Source organism: Herpailurus yagouaroundi, unplaced genomic scaffold (assembly GCF_014898765.1).
Source record: "Herpailurus yagouaroundi ecotype Mexico unplaced genomic scaffold, PumYag 196, whole genome shotgun sequence".
Classification (NCBI taxonomy): domain Eukaryota; kingdom Metazoa; phylum Chordata; class Mammalia; order Carnivora; family Felidae; genus Herpailurus; species Herpailurus yagouaroundi.
This window is the reverse complement of record NW_024412427.1, coordinates 1,985,108-2,004,251: the sequence shown is the minus strand read 5'-3', so window position 1 is coordinate 2,004,251 and position 19,144 is coordinate 1,985,108. Positions and strand designations below refer to the sequence as shown.

Sequence of the window (19,144 nt, the reverse complement as noted above, 5' to 3'; positions counted from 1 at the left end):
AGTTGGGAAAGTCCTGGATATTATTAAACAATCTGCTACTGAATAACATGGATCAAAGAAGAAATCTCAAGAGAAATTTTAAAATATTTTGAACTACACGAAAGTGAAAATACAAGTTATCAAAAGTGTAGGGTGCAGGGGCGCCTGGGTGGCGCAGTCGGTTAAGCGTCCGACTTCAACCAGGTCACGATCTCACGGTCCGTGAGTTCGAGCCCCGCGTCGGGCTCTGGGCTGATGGCTCAGAGCCTGGAGCCTGTTTCCGATTCTGTGTCTCCCTCTCTCTCTGCCCCTCCCCCATTCATGCTCTGTCTCTCTCTGTCCCAAAAATAAATAAACGTTGAAAAAAAAAAATTTAAAAAAAAAAAAAGTGTAGGGTGCAGTGAAGACTGTGCTTAGGAGGAAGTTTATAGCACTAGTGCATATATTGGAAAAGAGGAAAGATCAGAAATCAATCTAAGCTTTCATCTTATAAAATTAGAGAAAGAAGGGCAATTTAAGCCTAAAGCAAGCAAAAGAAAAATAATAAAAATTAGAGCAGAAATCAATGAAATTGAAAACAGGAAAACAGTAGAGAAAATCAATGAACCCCACAAATTGTTCTTTGAAAAGGTAAAAATAAACAGATCTCTAGCCAACCTAACCAAGAACAAAAAGAAAGAAGATACAAATTACCAATATCAGAAATTTAAGAGGGACCACCACTATTGATCCTAGGGGCATCAAGAGGATAATAAAGGAATATCATGAACAACTCCATGCCCTCAAATTTGATAACTTAGATGAAATATGTCTATTGTGTTGTGTTTTGGTACTGTCTTTGTCTGGGTCTGGTAATACCAAGCTCCTGAAATATATTGAGAAGTGTTCCTTACTATTCCATTTTCTGAAAGAGATTGTATAGAATTGGTATTAATTCTTCTACATATTCTCCTAATAAACATTGAGTGGATCTCTCCAGTGAAACCATCTGGGCCTAGATATTTCTTTCTTTTTTTTTTTAAGAGGTGTGTGTGTGTGTGTGTGTGTGTGTGTGTGTGTGTGTGTTGCATTGACTACAGATTCAATTTCTTTTTTTTTTTTTAATTTTTTTAATGTTTATTTATTTATTTTTGAGAGAGAGAGAGACAGAGCACGAGCAGGGGAAGAGCAGAGAGAGAGGGAGAAACAGAATCCGAAACAGGCTCCAAGCTGTCAGCACAGAGCCCGACAAGGGGCTTGAACTCAAACCCGTGAGATCATGACCTGAGCCGAAGCCGGATGTTCAACCAACTGAGCCACCCAGGTGCCCCCAGATTCAATTTCTTTTATAGTTATAGAGCTGTTTTTATGATCTATTTCATGTTGGGTGAGTTTTGGCAGTTTGTACTTTTTGAGGATTTAGTCCTTTTTATCTAAATTGCCAAATTGATGTGTGTAGAATTGTTCTTAGTAGTCCCTTATTATCTCTTTAATGTCTGGGAGTCTGCAGGGATATCCTCCGTTGCACTCATGAAATTGATAGTTTAGGTCTCCTGTTTCTTTTTTTCCTTTGTCAATCTTGTTAGAGGTTTGTCAACTTTACAGATCTTTCCAAAGAAGCAGCTCTTTGTTTCCTTGGTTTTCTGCATTGTTTTTCTACTTTCAGTTCTTTGGGGTTTATTTTGCTCTTCTGATTCTAGTTTGAGGCAGGAGCTTAGATTGTTGGTTGGAGGCCTTTCTTCCTTTGAAAGTAAACATTTAGTGCCGTAAATTTTCCTTTCAGCATCCAGTTCGCTGTGCCCCACAAATTTTGATACTTTGTACTTTCATTCAGCAAAATTTTTAAAAATTTCGTTGAGATTTTCACTTTGACCCATAGATTATTTAGAAGTATGTTGTTTACTTTTCATGTGTTTGGAGATTTTTCCTGTCACCTTTCTGTTGCTAACTTGGACCTATTTGATTCCACTGTGGTCAAGGGAATACTACTGTATAATTTTAAATCTCTTTCAATCTTTTAAATCTCTTGAGGTTGTGTGTGGTTTGCTGTTTTGATTTTTTTACTTAGGGTATTGTCTATTGGGGTGGATATTTCCATGGGCACTTGAAAAGAATGTGTATCTTGCTGTTGTTGGATGGAGTAGTCTCTAAATGTCAGTTAGATCCTTTTGGCTGATGGTTTTGTTAAGTTCTTACAGATCCTGTTGTTTTTCTGCCTAGTATTTCTATCAGTTGTTCAGAGATGTGTGGAAGTCTCCAACTCTGATAGTGTATTTGCCTGTTTCTCCTTTGGGTTTTGTCAGTTTAGTGCCTATACGTTTGGGATTACTTTGTCTTCCTCCTGGTTTGACCCTGTTATCATTATGTAATGTAACTTCTTTTCCGGGTGATTTTCTTTTATCTGCTATTACCTAATATTAAGATGGCAGACTCTGCTGTCTTTTGATTAATGTTTGTATGGCATATTTCTTTTACATCCTTTTACTTTCAACCTACCTATGCCATTATATTTGAAGTGAATTTCTTGCTGATGGCTTATAGCTGGGTCACATTTTTGTATTCTGTTTTTCAGATCTCTCACTTTTAAATGACTTATTGAGGCCATTTCCAGTTGATGTAATTATTTATGTCTTAGTGTTTCCATTTGCCATTTTATTTTCTGTTGGTTCCCTCTATTTTTCATTCCTCTGTTCTGTTTTTCCACCCTTCTTGTGTTACTTGAACATCTTTTAGGATTCCATTTTTTATTTATCTATGGCGTTTTCAAGTGTATCTCTTTGTGCAGAGTTTTTAGTGACTGCTCTGGGGTTTCATTATACATTCATAATTTATCACAGTCTACATGAGTCACAGTATCGACATTTTGCCACTTCCAAGTGAGGTACAGAAGCCTTCTGTTTAGATCTTTACTTTCCATTTTATAATGTCTTACATATTTCCTCTACATACACTGAGAACCACATCAGACAATGTTATATGTTATAATTTATACTTTGGCCATTGAATATAATTTAGAAAATACCAGTGGGGAAGGATAGTCTATTACATTTACCTGTATTTCCATTCTTTTCATTTATCTTTCTTCATTCTTGATGTTTTAAGTTTCCTTCTTTTACCATTTCCTTTATGTTTGAAGAACTTCCTTCAGCCATTTTTTAAAAGTAATCTCTACACCCAGCGTGGGGCTCGAACTCACAACCCCAAGATCCAGTCACACACTCTACCAACTGTGTCGGCCATTCTTTTAGGGTAGGTCTTCAGACAACAGATACACTTAGTGTTTCTTTTATTTGAGAATGTCTTCATTTCATCTTCAGTCCTAAATGGTCTTCTTTCTGGGTATAGCATGTCAGAGATAAACAAATTAGCTAAAGTAGAAAGGACAGATTTTGATCATTAATATACTCTTGTAATAGGGAAAAGAATCCAGTGTGAACTGAAGTCAACTTTGATTTGTATAGACAACTTGGCATCTTGAATTCAGGAATAGGGAATGGGGGTAAGTGGGGGGCTCTGTAGAGCCAAGGAAGTGAAAATTTACAAAAAGCATAAAGGGGGTATTGGTCCATGTGAGACCTATCTAGGTTTGCTAACTGACACTATTGAAGTTAGGCTCCTACACTTCCACGAAAGATGCATATCTTGCTGTTGGGAGACAGGGCCCTATATTGGGAGGGGGGGCGTTGGCTAGAGCAAACAGTAAATTCATTTGGCAGCCTTGAGTTTTCTCAGGCAGGTACTTTAAGGGGTCTGGGGTCATCCTAGGGATTCAGCCTTGAGTTGTTAAAAACTATGTTAGTGTTTGTTCAAGTCTGTATAGACCAAGTTTAAGGCCATGTTGAAAAGAGGGCTCAGAGGAGCCAAGCTAGAGTTTGGTCAAGGAGAGAATCTTTGTCAGGCACTCTGGACTGACCGTATCTTCCTTCGCTCATTGGATGCTGTCCCACTTCTTTCTGGCAGCTCACATCTGCTGCAACTGAACTGTTGTTCCCCTACAGGAAAGGTGTCATTTCTCTCCGACTGCCTTCACGATTCTTTCTTTGACTTGAGTTTTCAGAAGTTTGATTATGGTGTGTGTTATCATGGATTTATTTGGGCTTATGCTGGAGATTCAGTCGGCTTCTTGAATCTGTAGGTTCAGGTCTTTGTCGAACTTGGGAAACTTTCAGCCATTCTTTTCTGGAATGTTTTTTCAGCTTCACTTCCTTTTCCTCTCCACCTGGGACTCCCGTAACACAAATGTTAAATCTTTTGTTACTGTCTCACAGGTTTCTGAAGCTCTGTTCTTGCTTTTTATCCTTTTTAACTATAATTTTCTCTCTCTTTCAGATTGGATCATTTCTACTGTTCTATCTTCAAATGCACCTGTCCTTTCAAACATTATCTCCATCCTTCTATTGAGCCTACCCAGTGAGGTGGTTTTATTTTACATTTTAGTTTCTGTATTAGTTTCTCAGGCCTGCCTGCTATAACAAATGACCACAAACTTGATGGCTTAAAACAACAAGTTTATTTTCACACAGTACTGGAGGCCAAGAGTCCAAAACCCAAGGTGGTGGTTCCTTCTGGAGGCTCCAAGGGAGAACCTGTCCCATGCCTCTCTCCTGGCTCCTGGTGATCACCAGACATCCTGGGTGCTCCTTGGCTTATAGACCCATCATCCCAGTATTTGTGTCCATCTTCACTTGGTGGTCTCCCCTGGGCATCTTTCTGTGTTTTCACATTGTCTTATAATGAACACCAGTTATTGGATTTAGTGCCCACACTACTCCAGTATGACCTCATTTTAACTAATTAGCTCTGCAGAGACTCTGTTTCCAAATAAGGTCACATTCTGTAATATTGGGTATTTTGGAGAACACGATTCAACCCAGCACAGTAATTTTTTTCTTCAGTTCTAACATTTCTATTTTCTTTGTGACTTCTATTTCTTTTTCTGAGATTTTTTAAAAATAATTTTTTAAAAATTTTTACTTATTTTGAGAGAGAGAGAAAGAGAGAGAGAGGAGAGAGAGAGAAAATTCCAAGCAAGCTCTGCACTGTCAGCACAGAGCCTGTCATAGGGCCCGAACTCACAAACTGAGATCATGACCTGAGCCAAAACCGAGAGCTGGAAGTTTAACCAACTGAGCCACTCAGATGCCCCTCCCTGATATTTTTTTTCATTTATTTGAAGAATGTTTGTAATTGCTTGTTGAAGCTTTTTAAAAAAAATTTGTTTTTGAGAGAGAGAGCACAGTGAGTGAGGGGCAGAGAGGGGGACAGAGGATCTAAAGTGGGCTTTGTGCTGACAAGCAGAAAACCCAAGGCAGAGCTTGAACTCACAAACTGCGAGATCATGACCTGAGCCAAAGTTGGACGCTTAACCGATTGAGCCACCCAAGTGCCCCAACTTGTTGAAGCATTTTTATAGTGCCTGTCTTAAAATCATAGATAAATCCAGCAACACTGATCTGTTGGTATCTGTAGATTGTCTTTTCTTATCCAAATTGAGATTTTCCCAGTTCTATGTATGATGAATTATTTACAGTTATAACCTGGACATTTTGGAAATTATGTTATGAGACTCTGGATTTCATTTAAACCTTGTTTTAAAACCTTGTTTTAAGCCAGGCCTTGGATGACCTGGTCCAGTGATACCAACTCTTTACCACCAGATGAGAGTGAAAACCCGCACTACCCACATGAACCCCCTGACACCATGCAGTAGGGGAAGGGTAGGGTAGGGTTGCCTCATTACTGCTGGGCAGAGGTGGACATCTAGATTCCATACTGGGCCTCCTTTACATTGAGGGAAGGGAGTGGGGCCTCATCATTGCTGGATGGGGATGGTAGTGTAGCTCCCCACATGGCCTCCTCTGACACCATGGAAATGGGGAAGGGTACTTGGAGAGAGGTACTTGTTACTGTTGGGCAATGATGAAGCCTCCCCCCACCAACACCGCTTGGAGGTGAAGTGGGGGAGGTGCCCTGTAACCTCTGTTACAAGACAAACATTGAAGTCTAGGCTGTCCCCCTCTGTCTGCAGGTGGAGGCTAGGAGTGCCTTTTCCTCTAGTATTTTGCTGGAGTGGGCCATTTAATGTCAGAAGATTTCTGTCTTGCTAGGGCGCCTCTTTCTCAGTCCTTTGACAAGAGAAAACAGGCTTTTCATGGAGGCGACTTTAATCTGTGCCTTGTTGGCATTTCCAGGTTGCAGGCTTCTCCAGACCCTAGCAAAAAGAAAGCCTACTGGGGGGGGGGGGGGGGCGGGGCCCTGGTTGATCTGCCTTCTTACGTTTGTTTGAGATAAAACGTCCAGCATTTTCACCTGTACTTGTGAGAAGGAAAGAGAGGAATGCATCTACTCCATTTTATTCAGAGCCCAAAGTCCTCTTTTTATTTTATACTCTCTTCATTCTTATAAATCCAAACTGGAGATGTTTCTGGATTTATTATCCCTCTAAGAATTTGTAGGTCACTCTGAATCTTATCCGGGTCCACTTGGCTAGACAAAAGCCATGCCCACAATTTCTTTGAGATAAGCCCTTCTCTGCATTAGGCTTCTGCTGAAATGGCTAAGGGACAACACCCTTCAGCTTTCTAGAATCTCTATTGTTTGATTTAGAGGATCTGTAAAGCACACCTATAATCTTAGAGGTCTTTTATCTGACTGAATAGTACTCTGAGGCGTTGCCTTTCGTCTTCCTGAGATGTAAACTCAAGATCTTAACAGTCACAACCTGTTTCATTTTTGGACCATGGTGGGGGTTTTTTGTTTGTTTGTTTGTTTGTTTGTTTGTTTGTTTGTTTTTTTAAGGTTTTCAATGCCCTGGATTATTTGAGCTTTGCTAGGAAAGCACTTCTTACTGTTACTATCATTTGCCGTTTGGAGAGGCTGAGAATTTCCTACCATGAAGTTCTGGCTCTTTTATATTTACCACTGCTTCCCTTTGGCTCAGGGTTTCTCAGCCTCAGCACTACTGATATTCTGGGTAGAATGAATCTTTGTGCGGGGGGGAGGTAGGGAGAGGGGTCTGTCTTGCAATTAGACGCTATTTACCAGCATCCCTGGCCTCTACTAACTGGATGCCAAGAGCAACCTCTCTAGTTTCGAGGACCAAAAATGTCTCCAGACATTGCCAAATGCCCCGCAGGAGGCAACCTCGCTGTCACTCGGGAGCTGCTGCCTTAGTTCCGCCCTCTCTGCTGGCATTTTACTGTCAGCAGCGAGAAGAGACCAGGTGGCGCCTTTGACGCCTTCCTGGGAAATGCCCTCAGCTAGACCACCCAGCTCATCAGGGGTACTTTCTGCTGCCCACTGTACTGCAGGCGACGGGGCTGCTGGCCTCTGTGCTAGGACATAACCGGCTTCCTCTCCCCCAGTTCCCCAGTTCCCAATAGCATTTACCCACTTTGCTGTCGGCCCTGCCTTTTTCTCAAAGGCCCGAGGCTTCTATTAACAGCGTTTCCAAGGCGCTTTCCCTACAGTCTCATCAATTTGTGGTGAGTGCTAACGCCACTGCCACATTTCGGAGCTGACACAGCAGCACTCTCCCGCAGTACCAAAGTCTAGGCCCTGTCTCCTGCTGCATGGCAAACTAGTCTTGAGTGTAGCAGTTTAATACAAGAGGGATTTATTATGTCAGGGGTTTGGGGCATCAGGCATCCAGGAGTGCTCTAGCTGAGGTGGTGATGTCTCAGCATCTCTCGAGGTGGCCGTCAAGCCCCCGGCCAGGACCGCAGTCCACTCTCTCGAGGCTCCACCGGGCCCGGCGGTTCCGTTTCCCTGCGCCCGCATGCGGTTGCCGGCCGGTCTCTGTTCTTCCTGGCCGTCGGCTGGAATCTTCAGTGCCATGCCATGTAGGCCTGTCTGCCCAGCTGTTGATGACACAGTAGGGTGCTTCCCCCAGAGCGAGCGAGCCAAGCAACAGAGGACACACACCCGAGATGGGAGCTGTGGTCTTTTGTTTTTTCAATCCTAGTTTTGGATGGGATCCACCACCGTTTGTGACTGTATGGAGAGTCGCCTCGATACAGTGTAGCAGAGGACTACACAAAGGTAAGAATAAAGGAAAGGCAGGGAGCACCGCGGGCTATTTTGGTGGCAGGCAGCTGCGTTTCAGTTTTTATTCAATTCAAGATATTTTTCTCATTTCCTTTTGGAGTTCACCTTTGACTCTCGGGTTATTTTGAAGTGTCCTGTTTTATTCCCAAGGATTGGGGTATCTCCCAGATGCCTTTATTGGTTACATTTTAATTCTTGTATAGTCATAAAACATTTTGTCTGATTTAAATTCTTTTAAATTTGTTGAGGTTCGTTTGGTGGCCCAGGCTATGATGCAGCTTGGTGAATGCTTTATGTGCAGTTGCAAGAATCCTTATCCTGCTGTTGTCGGGTTAAAGTGTTAGCAACGTGGCAGTCGGAACAAGTCAGTGGATAGCGTTCAGGTTTTCTACCTCCTTCCTTTTTTCTCCCACTTGTTTTATTGATTACTGAGAGAGCAGTATTGAATTCTCGAACTGAAATATAGATTTTTCTCTTTCTATTTTGGGTCTATTGGTTTTTACTTCATCTGTTTTTGAAACTCTGTTATTAGATGTATTCGCATTATAATAGTGAAGTCTTTTTGGTGAATTGAACTTTTTATTGTTATCACTATCCCTCTTCAATCACTGCTAATAGTCTTTTTGAAGGTTTATATTTGTCTGCTATGAATACTGCCACTCCAGTTTGATTTGATTACTGTTTGTGTGGTACATCTCATTCCATCCATTTACTTTTTTTTTTTTAATTTTTAATTAATTAATTTATTTATTTTTGAGAGAGAGGGATAGAGTGTGAGTGGGAGGGGCAGAAAGAGAGGGAGACACAGAATCCGAAGCAGGCTTCAGGCTCTGAGCTGTCAGCACAGAGCCCAATGTGGGGCCCAAACTCATGAACCACGAGATCATGATCTGAGCCAAAGTCGGTGCTTAACCGAGTGAGCCACCCCGGCGTTCTTCCACCCATTTACTTTTAATGTACATGTTTCTTTATAGTTAAATTCGGTTTCTATAGACAGCACATTATTGCCTTTTGCTTTATTTCCAAATGTACTAGTCTGTCCTTTAATTGGTTCTTTCATTGGCAATTGGATTAAAATCTTGCATATTTGTTTTATATTTCCATCCTTTTTTTTTTCTTTTTTTTTCTCTCTTTTTTTTTTTTCCTTACTTTGGATTAATTACATTTCTTCAGGGAAAAACATCAACCTATTGGGTACCAAAAATAGACAATAAGACTTATTCCATTTGATGGAAACATTACTCATAGCACACCAAACAACATGAACAGGAGCACAGCTGTCTGTGGTTCACTTGGCCCCAGGTCCAATAACTGATATGGTGGTCCCAGATGCATAGCATACACATAGTGGCTTTACCCTGTGGCTGGGGAACCAGGCCCAGAACTTCTATAGCAAGCAGTAAGCAAACCTGCCTTGGTCTGAGAAAGACATGATCTGGTCTCTCAAGCTCTATTAACAATTATCAATCCTAAGCAAGGGTGCAGAAGAGAAGTCAAATCCTTGCAATCTTGACATAGTCAACAAGACACGTTGAACACCAAAAGGGCCAGGGAGAATGCCTCCCAATATTTAAAAGAAATTTTTAAAAATATTTTATTTATTTTTGAGAGAGAGAGAGAGAGAGAGCCGGGGAGGAGCACAGAGAGAGGGAGACACAGAATGCAAAGCAGACTCCAGGTTCTGAGCTGTCAGCACAGGGCTCGATGTGGGCCCAAACTCAAAAAACACGAGATCATGACCTGAGCCAAAGTCGGACGCTTAACCGAGTGAGCCACCCAGATGCCCTGGCTCCCAATATTTTTATTATTTCACTTTATCTTCATATTGGCTTGTTATTTATACCTCTTAAAAAAATTTTTTTAGTGGTTCCCCTTGCATTTATGGTGTATGTCTTCAATTAACCAAAGGCAATCTTCAAATAATGTCATACCACTTATACAGCAGAGGGTCCTTAAATAGTATACTTCCAATTACTCATCTCATCATTTTAACTATTGTTATTGTCATAATTTAACTTTTATATATGCTATATACCCACAACGTACTGCTGCTGTTTTAAAAATTGAAGTGTTGTGACATATAGGGGCACCTGGGTAACTCAGTCGGTTGAGTGTCAGACTCTTGATTTCGGCTCAGGTCATGATCCCAGGGTTGTGGGATCGAGCCCCACAGTCAGCATGGAGCCCGCTTAAGATTTCATCTCTCTCTCTCTTTCTCTCTCCCTTTCTCTCTCTCTCTCTCTCTCCCTGCCCCTCTCCCCCACTTGTGCTCTCTCTCTCTAAAATAGATTTTTTTAAAATGTAGTGACATAATTTTATATTAATTTCAGGTGTATAACATAGTCATTCGGCAATTATATACATTACAAAATGCTCACCATGGTAAGTGTACTTATCACCTCTCACCACACAGTTATTGGCTATATTCCCTACTCCGGACTTGACATCCCCATGACTTCGAAAGCAAAAGAGGAGTGTATTGCCACTCTTTTGCTTTAGTCAATTGTCTTTTAAGGCGATTAAACACAGAAAAATGTCTCTTATATTTACCTTCATTCTGTCCATTTCCAGAGATCTTTACTTGTTTATGTAGATCTTTCTGGAGGCAGAAAGAATATGATACCGGCGAGCAACCTGCATCTAGGAAGGAAATGAACTCTTACCTGTCTGAATGGAGGCCCCGTCTTCCTCCTGCTTCACAAGCGTGCCAGCGCCTGTGTCCCATTTCTTCTCCGAGGCTCCCGTCCTTCTTTGGAATTCAGGTTAATTGGTTGCTCTGCAAACTCAGCTCTCTGATGGGTTTGACAAAAGCTGTAATTTTATAGACTACCTAACAATTTTTAAAAATTGTGATTAGTGTGGTCATGATGCTGTCCCCAGCTCTCTGCATCCTGCGTGGAGCCTGAAGTCTTGGCCATCTACTTTCCCACGGCTCCTTTTACCCCCTTTGGCCATCTGCTCCTGGGTCCGCTGCCTGGCTCCTTCTCTGGGCTGGCACCCTTCCGGCTTAGCCCCCTGAATTCTCTCTAGCTGGACGCTTTCCCCTCTCTACCCCTTATGAGGCAACTATCTGGCAAAGAGAAGAGACAGAGGTTCCAGATCTGTCACCATCTTGGGGACAGCTCAAAACAATTCATGCAGTCCTGTTCCCAGGAATAAGCCTGGAAAGGGGGGAAGCGGCTTTGGGAGTTGAGCTCTCACCCACCACACTCCAAGCTGGCCTCATTCCTCTGTGCTAGGAGATGGGACCGAGTGTCTACTCCACCCATGAATGAGGAATAAGAATCAAACTGACTGAGACCTTTCTTGGAAGACGAAAACTAACAGGCTGGGGCCAGTGGTTATAACACAGTCTCTGGAGCAGCCGATCTGGATTCAAAATCCATTATTTGCTGTATGGCCTTGGACAAGTCCCTTGATCTCTCTGTACCTCAGTTTTCATCTGGAAAATGGAAATAATAATAATAGTACTTACCTCACAAGATTGTTAAGAGGATTAAAAGAGTTAATAAATATAGGCAAAACACTTAAAACAGCAACAGATATATAATAAGTTCTGAAGAAGTGTTAACTATCAGGGTGTACTTCCTATAATTACAGAAATTCGTGGAAGAAAGCAGTTTCCTCCCTTTCACAGAACCCATTACCATCAAAACACCTAATGTTTATTAAGCATCTCCAAAGTGCCCACGTCCGGTACTAAGCATTTTATACGAATTACCTCATAAGTAGTAGGGATTAATTATTCCTACCAATAAGCAAGGAAATCAAAGAACAGAGAAATTAAGTGTTTATACAACCAGCTAGATGGAGAGCTAGGTTTGCAACCCAGGAGGGTCTGACGACCACGCCTGTGCCCTTAACCACTTGCCTCCCATAAACTAGTTTCCTTGCTTGTAAAATAGTGGGAAAGCCGCCGGCTGTGTTTCTCCCGGGGTTTTGGGATCCCACTAACAAGAGAAGCAACAGCGCTTCAGGTACTTGTACAGAGCGCTGGTCCCCGACAGGGAAACCCGAATGTGTCACGACTCCATCCCTCTCTTTGCACATGCCCCTCCCCACCCCACCCCCGCCCCTCTTCTCCGCTCGTTGAACTCATTTCTTCAAGATTCGGCTCAGATATCAGCACCTAGATTTTATTCTAACAATAGAGGGATTTAAGCAGGGGGCGGAACACCAGGGTTGGCGGTTTGAAATGATGGCTGACGGCTGGGGCGGGGGGCGGGGATGGAGTGTAGCCGGGCCGAGCGAGTACCGGGTACCCAGATAGAAGGCTACTGGAAGAGCCAAGGGGGAGATGGTGGTGGAAATGGAGAGGGTTGGCGGATTGGAAAGTTATTCAGGAAGGAGAATCGACAGGAAATGGAGGTGTATTTAGCGCAGGACAGAGAGGTGCCAAGGATGACTCCTAGTTCCTGGCTTGCTCGCGGATGTTTGTTGAGTGAATGAACGAATGACCCCACGGCAGAAGCATCCCCGACAGACACCCCCGACCCGGTCCCGTCCCGTCCCGTCCCCGAGGCTTCTGGAGCTGCGAGCGCGAGCACAAGGGGATGGGGGGAGGGAGGGAGGAGGAAGAGAATGGGCAAGAGTCTCCGTCCAGGAGTCAAGCAGATTGGACACTTCTGGCGCTGGTCTGAGCAGCAGGCGCGGCGAGGGGGGCAAGCCCTTCTCCTCTCCTCCCTCAGTTTGCGCGTCGCCCCCCCCCCCCCCCCCCGCCAGCCCGGATGCACAGCGCCCCTGCTCGCGCCCTGGAGGGCTTGGCTTCTCGCCGGCGTCTCGGGGCGCGGCGCTGCGGCCCACCCCTGCAGCCCTGACCCGCCCCGTCCCGGCGCCCACCCCGCCCAGTGCGCTGGAAGGCTGGGCGGCGGCTCGGTCCGGTCCCGGATCCAGAACCGGGGGCTGCCGGGTGAGTCCCAGGTTCAGGAGGCCCTCCGCCGCGGCGCACCTGCCCTGAGTCGCGGCACCGGGTCAGTGCCCTCCCGGCTCCGCCGGGCCCCTTTCCCCGCGTGCGCCTTCTCGCCCGGGGTGCGGGTGCGTTCCGGCGGGGCTGCCCACGAGTCGCCAGCAGCAAGTGCGCGTGGGCCGAGAACCCGCGCGTGTCCCCGCGGCGGGGCTGCGCCGCCGGGGCGCGGCGCAGCAAGTGGATCGGAGCGTGCGGAGCCCAGCGCCCGGGCGGCGGGTTGCGGGCGGGCTGCGGGCGGAGTGCAGACGAGCGTGGCCGGCCGCGGGGCAAGGATGCGCGCGGGGAACTTTTCGCCCGGCCTGGAAGTGCGAGCGGCCGCGCCCGAGGGGGCTCCCCGTGGCGGCCGGGAGGGAGGCGAGCGCGGGTGCCCGTCGCCACCCCTCCCCCACTTCCGCCGCCCGCCGCTTCCTCGTTCCCGGCTCCCAGGGCCCGGCCGTCCCGCGGGAGCCCCGGCAGCGCAGCCCCACCCCGGCCGGCGCGTCTCGCTCCCACGCCCCCGCAGCCGTCTCGCCGGAGCCCAGCCACCGAGGCAGCGGGGGCGCGGGGCGCTGCAGGTAGGGGCTCTGCGGCAGGGGCGCAGGGGCGACGGGCTGGCCGGGGGCCGGGGGCCGGCGGCACGAACTGGACGCCCCGGGGCCCTCGGCCTCCTCTCCACCCCCACCCCTCACCGCCCGCCAACCGGCGGGCGCGCCCCGGCCCTTTTTAGGGAATTCTCTAGCTCCTGCGGACTCAAGGGCGGGTGGAGCGGAGACCAGGAGGGCGCTCTGTCTTTCACGGGCACCCCGGGCTCCCCAGACCTGGACTCCCTTCTCCCAGCACCTTTCGTCTCGTAAACAACTCCTTTTCTCTCCCTGGCCCCGGCTCCGATGCCCCCTGGGGGCAGCTCCTTGGGTCTCGGGAGAAGGATGGGGCTGGGGGAAGGGGAAGGGGGAGCCCCCGCGCCCCCAGCCCGTGGGCGCCCCCACCCTCGTTCTCTCCTTCCCCTGCCCCCCCCCCCCTCCACCCGGCCGCTGGAGCAGACGGCCCCAGGGGCCCCGGGTATTTTTAGTGCTGTGACCTGGGCGGCAGCTCGGAAAGCTTTTCCCAGGAATCGGCGTCAGCGCCTCCCTCCCTCCCCCGCTGCCAGCCGGCGGCCACCCGGTCCCGCACACTGCCTTTGGCCCTGGCTGGCCCGCTTGGGTTTGGGCCCCTCGCGGCCCGCAGCAGCGCCTGTGGAGCTGGCCGGGGTCTCGGACACTGATTCCAGATGAGTCGAGGAGGCAGGCTGCAGAGGATGATGAGCTGGTCCTCAAGCTCTTGCCTCCGGTGATGGGCTCAGAGGGACGAGCAAATGGGAGTGAACGTGTAGAGCCTGGGCTAGCCCAGAGTTCTGGTATTCTGGAAAGCTCTCAGCACTGGGGGGTTCGGGGGCCCTGAATTGGACCCAGGCCCCGCCCTTCCAATTGCTACTCTGACTAGTAGGGATGTAAGACTGAGATGTCAGAGGAGAGGCGCCCAAATAACGAGCTGGGGAAAGCGGAGAAGAGATGGGCGGCCTCTGGATAGTATAGTATCCGGGCTTTACATTTTACGGGGCACCTGCACCTGCAGCCTCTCCCGTTTGAGGCATGTAGGACTATTAGGCCATTTTCAGATGGGGAGACCGAGGCTGGAAAGATGATTTCCTTAGGGGCAGAGCCAAGTCTGGAAGTCAGATCTGTGACTTCAGAGCAGGGTTTGGAGGGGATGGTGGTGATGGGGAGTATGGTGGGGAGGAGGTGCTTTAGCCTTTGTCTGGGTTTTGAAGGCAGGGCATGAACCAGAGTTGCAGCACTAGAGGAAGATTGACCTTCCACCCCAGCCCACCCCCTTCCCTGGCCTTCTGAGGGGAGGCCGGGTCCACTAAAAGTGCCTCCCCCATTTGGGCTGGACCGGTCCTCTCACGAGGGCATGATACTGAGTCTTGGCCATCGGCCCCATTCCCTGAATACAGAGGAGCTTCTCTTGCCGTGCCTGGAACCGGCATCCCCTTTGTGGAGCCAGGGTCAGCGCTGTCGCTTCAGGAGACTTGTGGTAATGGACTTTGTGGTAACGGACTTTGTTTCGAGGAAGGGAAGGAGGTAGCCAAGACCAGAGGTGTCCAGCTGCACCTGGAGGCCCCACGGCTGGGATGCCAGCTGCAGCGGAGCTCCCCACGCTCCCCCGGCCCCACCCTGCCCCCCCCACCCCTGCCCTCTCACCTTCATAGCTGTACTTACTTTTCCACCTTCCAGGAGCTGACATGGACCCAAATCCCCGGGCAGCCCTGGAGCGCCAGCAGCTCCGCCTTCGGGAGCGGCAGAAATTCTTTGAGGACATTTTACAGCCAGAGACAGAGTTTGTCTTCCCCCTGTCCCACCTGCATCTCGAGTCGCAGAGACGTAAGCTCTGAGTCCTGGGGAGAGGGACTGGGGTGGGGTAGGGGAGGCACGTCTTGTACGTCCTGAAGTATGGGAGCCTCATCCCCCCATTTTGTTGGCCCTCGAGACTTCTGTCTCTAGACCTGACACATATCTCTGACCATCCTATGTGCTCGGGCCCGCATCCTCCTGACCTGCCCCCTTCTTGATCTGCAGCCCCCATAGGTAGTATCTCATCCATGGAAGTGAATGTGGATGCCCTGGAGCAGGTAGAACTTATTGACCTTGGGGACCAAGATGGAGCAGATGTGTTCTTGCCTTGCGAAGACCCTCCACCAACCCCCCAGACATCTGGTATGCCCCTTGGCTTTGGGGACTTGGGCACCAGTTAGCCAGAAACAGGCGTCAGGCTCTGAAATGAGGCTGCAAGCGGGACCGGGGAAATATACACGTAGGGCCTGGCAGTGGGTGTTTCTACCAATAAAACAGCTGTCTGTTCTGATTTTAGGGACATTGACTCTGAGGGGAACTGGATGACAGATCCTCAATCTAAAATTCTGAGGCGGGGATGCCTGGGTGGCTCAGTCAGTTAGGCATCTGACTCTTGATTTCGGCTCAGGTCATGATCTCATAGTTTGTGGGATCAAGCGCTCCATTGGGCCCCTCACTGTCCGCGAGGAGTCTGCTTGGGATTCTCTCTCCTCTCTGCCCCTTCCCCGGCTCTCGCATACATGCTCTTGCACACTCTCTCTCTCCCTCTCAAAATAAATAAACATTTAAACGTGTTGGGGTGCCGCACACTATCTAAAAATCAATCAATCAATCAATCTAAAAAAAAAAAACTTCTGGGAATGCCCCAACCCCCCCTTACTCTTTGTTAATTTTACATTTGTGAAATTAACGTAATTAGTTCATGTAATTAAAATAATATAAAATATAATTTTTATATTACACAACTTAAGCTGTTTTAGTCATCTTCATATGAACATTTACTGAGCACTTTTTTTTTTTTTTTTTAGTTGCTAATACTGTGCCAAATTAGCTCAATTCTTATAATATCCTATTAGGGCAGGTGGTAGTATCCTAATTTTATAAAGGAAGAAATTAGAAGTTGTCACACAGCCAGAAAGTGGAAGAGCTGAGCTCAAACCATGGCTTTCTCATTCCAAAGCCCATATGTTTAGCTTATAAGATAGATGCTCTCTTTTTTTAAAGTAGGCTTCATGCCTAATGCAGGGCCCAACGCGGGGCTTGAACTCATGACTCTGAGATCGAGACCTGAGCTGAGATCAAGATTCAGACACTTAATGGATGAAACCACCCAGGCTTCTTCTTTTCTCTAAAACTGCTGCTGTTTACTGATGGCCTGCTACGTGCCAGGCATTTTATAATCATTCTTTGATTTCATCCTCAAAACCCTTCTGAAATAGAGGTGCATATCCCATTTTTACAGAGAAGATTCAGAGTCCTTGAGGGGGAAAATGACTTGCCCAAAGCTACCCAATATCAAGCAGGTGGCGTAGGTGGAGTTTGCACGCTTGAGTCCGTGGAGCAGACTGCAGGGCCCACACGTGCCATAGTGAAATGAAGGGACCTGAGAGTCAGGACACCTGGCTGTCTGCCGGACTGGCTCAGTTGACTGGTGAGGCCTCTGCGCCTCTCTGGGCTTCAGCCCCTGCTGGCCAGAGCATCTCTCAGAGCCCCCTGAAGCCCTGTTTGTGGCGCTGACCAACTCTTCTTTTGGGGCAGGGATGGACGACCGTCCAGAGGAGCTGGGCCTGCCAACGGCCACGCCAGACAGGACCACGTCCCGCACCTCCTCCTCGTCTTCTGACGACTCCACCAACCTGCACAGCCCAAATCCCAGTGACGGCGGAGCGGACACGCCCTTGGCACAGTCTGATGAGGAAGAGGATGGGGCCGATGGGGGGGCAGAGCCTGGAGCTTGCAGCTAGCAGTGGGCGTCCATGTATAGACTGAGCAGGCTGGCTCTTCCACACAGGAGACGAGAGGCCCAGCCAGAGCCCTGCAGAGAAGACCAGACTCTTTACTTGCAGCAGGCACTGGGGGGAGGCAAGGATGGTGGGATGGTGAGCCTCTCTGGGAATCAACCCTCCTGCTTTACTGCTAACCTTTCCTGCTGCGACCCGCCCCCCCCCCCCCCCCCCCCCCGCCAGTTTTTGGCTTTACTCCTGAGGCAGGGCTTGCAGGCGCGGAGATGGAAGATGAGGTAGGACAAGATGCCGCTGCTTTTCCTAGCGCCCCTGCCTCCCCCAGACTATCCTGCAGTCTTCTGATAGAGTCTCCTACACCAGTGTCTCTAAGTGGACGTGAACTCCTAGCACTCCCCGTGCGGTGGTACCCCTGCTCCCCCACCCCCTGTTTGGGAACAGGGCATGGAATAAGTAATAAACAGATAATAATATACCAACCATCCCCCTTCATTTATCACACTGCAGAGATATCAAACCCGCTGTATTTTTTCAGTTCTCTAGCCAACACCATGTCCCCATCTCTCATGTACTCTATATCTTCAGGAAGTATTTCTTGAATACCTATGCCAGACATTTGGAATGCAGTTTTGAACAAGACAGGCTGTATCCCTGCCTGCATGCAGTTTACTGTCTCTGGAGGAGAAAATCAGGTAAATACCACAATTCACAGTATGTAATAAGCAGCGTGATGAGCAAGCGACTCTGGTGTCAGAAAATAGCTCGTATGGTCATTGAAGAGCTGAGTTTTAAGCTGAGATCCAGAGGCTGAGTGGGAGTTTGCCAAATGGGGGCTGTAATCCAGGCAGAAAGAGCAGCTTGAGAAGACTTTAAATGGGGAGAAGCAGCTCCGAGGAACTGAAACATTCAGCTTGGCTGAACTGTGGAATTTGAGGATGAGAGGAAGGGAGAGGTAAGACTGACAAAGGTTAGTCATGAAATACTTTGAAGCCTGTATCAAGTTTCAGTGTGGCTGCTAGTAAAAGATCAGAGACTTAAGTTACAGTTTTCTTTCCTTATAGAAAAGAAGCCCAAAGCACAGGGCTGTATGACTGCTCCAGAGTTCTTGGGCGCCTGAGTCCGTTTTGGCTCTTTTTCTCAGCCATCCCAGCCTCACGGCTGGGATTCTCATTGATAGCTTATGTCTGATGGCTGCTGCGGTGCCAGCCATCACGTCCCTGAAGCTGGCAGAAAGACGGAGAGAAAACCGGGGATGGGCACAGCACAGCCTGAGGTCTGTTTCCACTTCAGGAAGCATTCTTGGGAGTTCTGCCCAGCGATGTCCACTTTCAGCTCACCGACCAGAGCTTGCTAACGTGAGAAATGTTTCACGTACAGATATTTTATAGACATAGGGACACAACGTTATCTACGAGAAAGAAAATTCTGGTCTTTGGAAAGACCGTAACCTTTTCGAGTCGCTGAGTTACCAGTGCATCTGATTTCTGTACTACCTTTCAAACTTCTCAGAAGCACCAGGGCTACCGGAGAGGGCAGGATAATCCTTTAGTAGGGGTACACTACTCTCTTGTTAAAATCAGGGGTATGTTACTAAGGAACAAGAAGACGGTCTTTGGAATGGTAAGTGGCAGTTTACATGTTAGAGGTCACGTTAACGAATTTGAACTTTATGGGGAGTAATGAAGAATTACAGGTGGTTGAACTTGCTTGTTAAAAAGGTAATTCTGGGGGCGCCTGGGTGGCGCAGTCGGTTAAGCGCCCGACTTCAGCCAGGTCACGATCTCGCGGTCCGTGAGTTCGAGCCCCGCGTCGGGCTCTGGGCTGATGGCTCAGAGCCTGGAGCC

General features: G+C 47.8%; 2 protein-coding genes and 1 long non-coding RNA gene across 8 annotated transcripts in view; 2 read left to right on the top strand and 1 right to left on the bottom strand.

Annotated features, from left to right (window-relative positions):
• The window catches only part of SYS1 (SYS1 golgi trafficking protein), a 36,139-nt gene extending 20,810 nt beyond the window's left edge, over positions 1-15,329 (top strand). Inside the window, exons 4-5 of one of the 2 annotated variants that reach the window (XR_005781959.1) lie at positions 10,576-10,766; positions 11,244-11,483. Coding sequence is in view for 1 of the 2 variants with exons in the window: in XM_040446944.1 (XP_040302878.1) it covers positions 15,223-15,229 (7 nt within the window). In the remaining variant the exon portion in view is untranslated. Of the gene's footprint in view, positions 1-10,575; positions 10,767-11,243; positions 11,484-15,222 lie in introns of those variants that run through there. The other variant, XM_040446944.1, reaches the window with a different exon arrangement.
• On the bottom strand, positions 1,644-4,184 carry LOC121012132 (uncharacterized). Its single transcript, XR_005781960.1, has 2 exons — positions 3,872-4,184; positions 1,644-3,293 (listed from the first exon to the last, which is right to left on the bottom strand). It is a non-coding gene; the product is annotated as an uncharacterized LOC121012132 (long non-coding RNA).
• Positions 12,714-17,779, top strand: DBNDD2 (dysbindin domain containing 2). Of its 5 annotated transcripts, none has more exons than XM_040446936.1 (4): positions 12,714-12,913; positions 15,223-15,369; positions 15,565-15,702; positions 17,098-17,779. In XM_040446936.1, exons 2-4 carry the CDS (start codon positions 15,231-15,233, stop codon positions 17,301-17,303), a joined length of 483 nt encoding a protein of 160 aa, XP_040302870.1. In that variant the 5' UTR covers positions 12,714-12,913; positions 15,223-15,230; the 3' UTR covers positions 17,304-17,779. The 5 variants fall into 5 exon arrangements, with proteins under 5 accessions (XP_040302870.1, XP_040302871.1, XP_040302874.1 ...); XM_040446937.1 differs by having other exon boundaries at positions 12,863-12,974; XM_040446940.1 differs by lacking the exon at positions 12,714-12,913 and adding an exon at positions 13,167-13,524.
• The last annotated feature ends 1,365 nt before the right edge of the window (positions 17,780-19,144 follow it).